Source organism: Pomacea canaliculata, linkage group LG1, assembly GCF_003073045.1.
Source record: "Pomacea canaliculata isolate SZHN2017 linkage group LG1, ASM307304v1, whole genome shotgun sequence".
Lineage (NCBI taxonomy): Eukaryota > Metazoa > Mollusca > Gastropoda > Architaenioglossa > Ampullariidae > Pomacea > Pomacea canaliculata.
The window spans coordinates 37,260,870-37,268,913 of record NC_037590.1 but is presented as its reverse complement, the minus strand read 5'-3'; the positions used below and the strand labels follow the sequence as shown (position 1 = coordinate 37,268,913).

The window sequence follows — 8,044 nt, the reverse complement described above, 5'->3', positions numbered from 1 at the left end:
AACACATTGCCCACGAGCACCTCGTTGCCCGCATAAACCATGTTTGTCGCCCTAGGGGCACGTTGATACGTGGACTGTCTATACTATTATGCATGCTACTCAGTAAGTTTGTATCAGACAAGTAGCTCCTTGTATTAGTCAGTTCCCTTGAAGTAGCTCTGTGTCAAAATGGTTGGTGACCCCTGGTTTACAGCATAAAAAAACAAAATGTTGGCATTCTAAGTAACTTTATGTGGTGTGCACAGTCATGGAGATCTCATTCTCCAGAATTCCGTTATATATAGGGTAAATTTAATGGATACACTATTAAGTTCTTAGGCTCAGGAGATTACAAGGGTAGAAGAATCTATGGTAGAAAGGTGGTGTGCATTTGCTTTGTAGAGATGAATATTTAGGACATAACAACAGAAAATCCTCCACTCTCCATGATCATACTGATTACATTCAGTATTAATACTAGTTTGGTTATAACCAGTGATTCTGTTATGGGAAAACAGTTAAATTTTAAAAGACCTGTCGGTGTTTATATTATAATACCTGGTTTATATATTGTGGTCTTATTGAGCCAGAGTGATGATTACAATATTCAGGAAAAGAAAACAGTGAACATGCCATTTTTTGATGTCAACAAACCATAAATGTTTCTGTCACAGGATTATAAACAGGGGAAAGTTGCCAACCATCTGCATTTCTCATATCTATCCAAAGCCATGACTACACAGTAAAATTCAAACCTGGGACTCAGCCAGAGTCTTAGTGAGTTCTGTCAGCCCTATCTTGCAAATACAACATGTAGAATTGCTTTGGAGATCTGTGATGGATAGTGTCAATTAACTGCACCAGTATTTGATAATTTATATAAACCAATCCATTACAAGAGGACACTTCCACCTAAGGCAATGTCCAACATTCCTTACTATATTTAGAAATAACTTACAAAGATAAATGTGCACTTTCTATATATGTTATCTGCCTGCGATGGCAAATAGTCCAGTCCATGGTCGATCTGTCTGCTGCTTTCAACACTTTAGACCACATTCTTTACTTTTGCCTCTCTGGCACGGTCCTAGGTTGGTTCCACTCCTGTCTGATCACACCCAGTCTGGTAGTGTCTATGGCTCCGTGGAACCTGAAGAACCTGTGAGTTCTCTTTGACACACCACTGTCCTTCGAGAATAGTATCAACTCTGCAAATCCATTTTTCTCGAACTGCACAGGTTCAGCCATCTCTCTGTTGCCTCCACCAAACACCTTGTGTCGGTATTTAAAGTGTGTTGTCCACAGTCAACTACTGTAACTCGATCTCTGTTCATAGATCTTCCTGGCCGCCTGTTTGACAAGTTCCAGACAGCTCAGAACAGTGCTGCCTGCATTGTACTCTGTAAGCAGAAGACTGACCACGCCACACCGCTTTTCAGCGCCTCCGCTATATAGGCTACCTATATATACTTTCTTAAGATATCTTTCCACCAGCCCGACTTCCATTTCCCGCATGTGAAACCATCACAGAGGCAAGCACGTTTCCTACAAACATTAAATATTGACTAGTTTCAAGGATTGCCGATAAAAACTACACCCATAAATATTTGCTTAGAGTGACATGCTAGCTTCCCCAGTTTCTGTACCTCAGATTTGGTGGGCTCTTTAGCCCACACAAACTGCAGAGTTCCAGACAGGCTACAACTTTTAACATCTCACTGGTGTCAGATTTAAATAACACGCCTATAAGTTATTTGAAATAATGGTGTAACAAAAAGTTCACTTTTGAAGAGTTGGACTATACTAAGTGCACGTTTGAGTCCAAAGTTATGAACGTCCCAGTGTAATGATGATATAAACTCTCTGTCTCTATGTTTGTTTGTGGTAACCACGTAAGGGCAGGAAACGCCCTGAACCTCACTTTTCTCGAGACCACGTGAGGGCGGTGCCCATCTCTTCTCCGTCGCTGCCTTACTTCCCCTGCACTCTTTGGAGTTGGGCATCCATTCCCCCAGCTGTGTTGACTGGGGAAAGTGAGCTGTGCTTTACTGTGCTATCATTTACAGGTATCGATCCAGTGCGCCTCTCAGTTCGAACGTCTAACCACTCAGCTATCCACTCCCCTAGTAACCTCGGACGAGCTCCTCCCAAACAGATATCGACGCTGAAGATATCTCTGCTGAATCCAGTTATCATTACTAATGAACAATCTAGTCATATTTACTGTCATTCATAAAATGTAAAAAATCCTGTACACATTCTCTAGATATATTTCATGTTTCTTTTATCTTGCTCTCTGAAATATCAGGGAGGAAAGGGCACTCCGACTACGGACGTATATAGATATTAGTTCTTGCTCCGACAGTCTCTCGGCTGGGAGCAGACGCACACTTCCGGTTGTGATGGGAGCGGAAGAGAAAATAACTCTCAGAAATAAAGACAATTTCGGTTGCTATTATTCAAGTATCGGCTTTATTTCTCTACTCACTTGCTGCGGTGAACAACTCCGAGCTTTGTGTGTCTTTTGGCAGGTATTTATTATTATGAAACAGAGCAGAACCAATGTTTACGCTCATTTCTAACATTTTTTAATATATTCGCTTTGCTTCTTCGCGCTTAACTGCTTAAATACGCGATGATAGTATGTCAAGTTAGTCGTCACCATCATTCATTTCAGATTCGTGTGCCATCACTTTACCAGCTGACCATGTCGGTTAACGCAATGTAGTTTACGTGTTGTTACCATATTCACTATTGCTTTATTCTAATTTCTTTAAATATGTGTATGACTGTGTTCAGTTTTATACTAGTTAGTAAGCGAGCCACTACAAATTTCTAAGAAAAATAAAGCTGTTAATCCCGGAATCTAATAAGTTTCTTTAAACGTGCACTTTTGTTCTACATCTGATTCTTTCTGTTCATTCTAAAGGAGGGAACAAGCGCTGTCAGTGGTACACGCTGCCCTAAACAAGCGCTCCCCTACACTTTAAATTAATTTTCTTTATATTATTTTATTCTTTATTACTTGTAGCTACAATACAGAGGGAGGGGGAGAAAGAGAGGGCTTGTCGGGGCCTTAGTTTTGAAGTTTATATTAAGTATTGTTTACTTTTCAATGATTTACAGGACATAATGTCAGCATTTGACATCACAAAGTTTGATCCTCAGCCCAGCCAAGAGCTCATTTGCAGTATTTGCTACTGTGTGCTGACTAATGCTCTGGAGAGCCGGTGTCGTCATGTCTTCTGTAAACAGTGTATTGAGACATGGCTGCAGCATCATCACTCCTGCCCAACCTGTCGAGATTACCTCCGCAGACACCACCTGAAGCCAGTCTTACCACTGGTACAGAACATGCTGAATGCCCTGACCGTGGTCTGTGACTTCCGAGATAAGGGTTGCCAAGCTCCTGTCACCATGGAGCAGTATGAAAATCACATAAAAAATTGTGAATACCAGGTCAGAAACCAAGTGTCAGCTGATTAATTTACTCTCTGATTATATTTTTACTTTCTGGCTAAGATCAGGATTATCTTTATGAACTTTAAAGGTAACAAGTTCACAAATAATCTTGATTCAGCTAGTTGCAATTTAAGCAAGATTTCTAAGTTGAATGCCTGAACTACCAGAAAATGTATCATACTCTCTTAGATGGTGAGTACCTTTTTCTTGCATGTAAAATCAAGCATGCTAACAATACAAACTCCTTTAGAGAACTAGTAAGTGGCATGTTACTGTAATGCCACTTTGTAACTTGCTGGTTTCAGACAGTGAAATGTCCTAATGGCTGTGAGCAGCTCTTATTGTTGAAAGACAAGCAAGACCATGAGCAGAATACTTGTGAATTGCGCATCGTGAAGTGTCAGCTGGGCTGTGAACTAAGCCTACCTTTCCGTCAGAACCTATCGCACAGTTGTATTACAGCTCTCAAGGAGCATATCAGAGGTAAGATGGGAAAGGGTGCGTAGGGGAGAAAGAAAGCAGGGGAAGACATTTTGGTGGTGCTTAGAATGTTTTACACTTTACTAAAAAGGCATATTAATGTTATGATACTAAAATTTTCTTCTCAGTTGCTCTTGATAACATATAATTACATAAAAAAAAAAAAAATTTTCCACCCAACCACCTCTGCTTAGTAGCTTTTGCTATTTATGGCCTTCTGGGTTTCCAGATAAAGAGAAGCAGCTGGAAGGGGTGGTGGCATTTCTGCAGAGAATGGTACAAGCTGTTCATGACCTCGGCAAGACTCTGGACATTGAAAGTTCAAGAAGCCATCTCTTACACCGTTTTCATGATATTACTAGTCAACTGGAACAGGAGCAGCACATGATCAACCAGCTGAAAAAACATTTCATGTGTTCTGTATCATCCGCGAGCCATGCGAGTGAAGTTACCTCTGATGTTTCTATCAGAGCATTGACTACATCATCTTCATCATTATCCAGCTGCACAGCTGCCAATGCCAGCAACAACAGTAGTTTGCCTCAGATAAATTTAGATGAAGAGATGGAACAACCACGAACATCTCTGCTGGAATCTTTGGTGCAGGAAGCCATTGGCAGTGGATCTAGAGACAGGATGGGAAGCATAGACCAAGTAGATGGGTACAGAGAGGGAGACCAGAATGAAGACAGAATTCAGAACCGGTGGAGCATGAACCAATCACGGAGCAGGCAACACGTGAACAGTACTAACAGAAGCAACCAAGAGATGGCAGACCCAAGACACCAGGAGACCCTGGAACAGGAAACCGTGGACGTGGGAGCTGCAGAAAACAGCATCAGCAGTGAAGATGAAGAATATCTCCCAAATTATAGAACATCTGTCCGTCACCTTTCGCCAGAAGTTACAGAGAGTCATGGCAGCTACAGCTCTGACACCAGTGATGGCTTGTCTGATAGCTTTGCCAGCAGTGATGACTCCGAGTACACTCCCATCAACTCGTCCCTTGAAACAGATGATGACATCTCGGATTCATTTACTGTGACATCATATTCTTTTGACAGTCCTTTGAGTGAAATTACTGATGATTCCAATTCAGGGAGTCATGGTGAAGACCACAATAGAGGCTCTGAGCACTTGGCCTCAGAAAATGAATCATCTGTTGCTGAAATAAGCAGGCCACCACAAGGAGCTGCTGTGTCAGAAAGCCACATTTACAGTTATGGCAGTCCACACTTAGAGGAAGAAGTAGTGGTCAGGGATGAAGAGTATCTTCAAGATGATATAGATCAAGAGAACGACAACCATGGCATCAGCAGTTCAGGGCAGGCTGTTTCTCACGTTCATCCTCAAGAAGCGGGGGTTTGTCTGAGTACTTGTGCCATGTTTAGACTTCGCAATGTACTGTATAAGCCTGACCATGGAAATTCCATTGCTAGTTCTTCACTGTTTCATGATGGTCAAAGCCATACAGTGGACAAACAGGAAGGACCCTGTTATTCCCAAGAACTCTGCACTGGACAGTCTAATGTAGACCTCAGTATGGATTCACAGATGCAAATTGAGATCAAAGAACATCAGACAGGAAGCAAAAATAACTTATCTCACCTGCAGGACACAAGTAACATTCATGACACCTATCAGATCAATGTGGTCATTAACTCAGATTCTACCTCACTCAGCGCTGAAGATGAACATGATGATAATAAAGAGATGCCAAACTCGTTTGCACAAACCTCAGATCATTCATCACATGGTAGTGACACAATAGAACAACCAGCATGTTCTTCCTTATATGCTGGTGGCTGCTGTCAAATCACTGGACAGTTTGAAAACAACAGTGCCTATGCTGGCGTCAGAGTACAGGATGCAGGGACAGGTAATGATGTTGGTGCTGCAGAAACAGAAGCTGTTACTGAAGAGCTTAGTACTAATGTGCCTGATGACAGAAGTAGCACCTGGCATCGGTCCAGATTTAGAGATATCTATACAAGCTCAGATACAGAATCTGATGACAGCAGGTGCCGCCGGATGCCCAGAAATATCTTGTCTGTTGCCGGCGGCAACACCGAGAACGCTAACAGTCTAGCACCAAAGTGTCAGCAAAGCTTGTTAAGAAAAAATAATTTAACTGTGATCACCCAGGAGGCTGGATCTTCTGCAAATGCCTCTCCAGAAAGACCCTGTAGCAAGCGGAAAAGTGCTTGCATCTTACAAGAACCTGAATCAAAGCATCCACGAGTTGAAAGAAAGATGTGTTCTGATGGTGGAAGCACTGAGCGAAATGGTGTAAGCCTTGTGACAGACACAAGAGCAGTACATCGTAAACATAGTCATCGTCTTTCTTCCTCGACACGCTCTACTTCAACTGCATGTGTAGTCAGTGGCTCCACCTTGCTGTCAATTAATTCGAGTGTGTCTGCAGCTTCAGCCTCATTACCTAATCCTCCACCATGGGCGAGGCCAAACCACATGACAGGCATGGCTGCTGCAGCAAGCGGTCAGACCAGCTCTAACCTTACCCCAGTTCATGGCAGCGTGGCTTCCAGGACAAGATCTAACTGTCGTGGGCTGTCCATGCAGGCATCAGTCACTCAGCAGCCAAGGTATTCACGACAGACCATAGCAACCTCAGTTGGCAGTGCTTCAGCCAATGGTCATGGGCTTGTGCACATACCAGACATACCAGTGCCACCCAACACATATCAGTTGCTTACTGCTTACGCTGAAGATGATGAGACTGACAGCACTTGGACCCCAACAGGAAGTTCCCAGAGTGAATCTGATTGAAGAGAAAAGGGTGTTCTTATGCCACACTTTTTTTTCAAAATCTTACAAGTATGGTGTAGCAACTTCTGTGGACAGCTGAAAATTTACAGCTCCTCACCACTTTTTTTGAGTGGGTTTTTTTTTTTTTTCAAATTTTTGGTACTTTAGCAGGTTTCTTCAGCAGGTATGGCTATTTTCCTTGCTGTATATATATATTTTTTATTATTGCTTATTGGTTTTGGTTCAGTATGTCGTCTTGGGATGTGTTTAGATTTGCTACTTTGTCACACCCTTTAATCATAGTGTGGAAAAGAAACATGCTGAAGAATCATGCATCAGTTTTGAAAAAGAGTTGCATGTGAAAACATGAGTGTTAACTGCTGAAACTTGGTACTGAGCTTGACAGATCTTCTGATTAACCTAAAGCCTTTAGGATGCATATTTGACTAGATTCCAAATTAAAACCTTCACCAAGATTTTTTGTGGGGGAGAGGGGGTTGGAAAATTGGACTAGAAATATTTTGATTGGAAACCCTGATGGGTAGGCTGCCAAATTAGTTAACAGTACACACATTACCATGAAAAATCTGATTGTCAAAATTGTACACCAGCCAGTCCATGCAATTTTGTACATTTTGTAGCTCCAGCGTGCACTAATCCGATTTCAAACTGGCCAGAGTTACTGATGCCTATCATTTACTCATAATCCAAAGAGGCGTCCTTAACCTTTTGCCTATTCTGCTGTAATGTTGGAACTCTGACAGTTGAAAGGAGGCCAGTTGTACATCATTATTTGAAAGTGTCTTGCACACTGTCCCAACAATATTCGTTTTTTTGCCACTTTAATGTTTTCATGTCTATATCTCAAGTTTGCACACATGCTATTGTCATACTCACAACCTTTCTCTCCTGTCTGAGCAGACAACAATCTTTTATGCAACTTGCTCGCACAACATCATTCTCACTTTTGCATCATGCATTCCACTGGAAGCCAGTCAAATTCCCGCTCTTCTCTTTTCTGTGCACTCTTTATACATATAGTAGCTTCAGTGGGAATGTGAATCAGTAGTATAGTCCATAACACATTTTCCTCAATGTATCTGCAGGGATTAGAATCATTTATAAAGACTGTCAGAAGCAGGAATATTTTATCACAGAATTTTTTTTCCAGAATAAAATGACTAGTACAATTTCCTTGATTTCAGTGTTATTTTATAACTGATGTCAGAATAAGCACAGCGGCAAATTATGTAAAGATAACAAGGCTTGTTACGTCTCCATTTAAGTCAATTCCTCTAGTGTTTCTCCTCGCGATATCACACATACCTTTATTAAGCGTTGATCCAAAACCAAC

General features: G+C 41.7%; 1 protein-coding gene across 1 annotated transcript; it reads left to right on the top strand.

Moving 5' to 3' along the window:
* The first annotated feature begins 2,366 nt into the window (after positions 1-2,366).
* On the top strand, positions 2,367-7,882 carry LOC112558543. Its single transcript, XM_025229044.1, has 4 exons — positions 2,367-2,510; positions 3,106-3,438; positions 3,747-3,924; positions 4,151-7,882. The coding sequence occupies exons 1-4, from the start codon at positions 2,382-2,384 to the stop codon at positions 6,709-6,711; spliced, it is 3,201 nt and encodes a 1,066-aa protein (XP_025084829.1). The 5' UTR covers positions 2,367-2,381; the 3' UTR covers positions 6,712-7,882.
* The last annotated feature ends 162 nt before the right edge of the window (positions 7,883-8,044 follow it).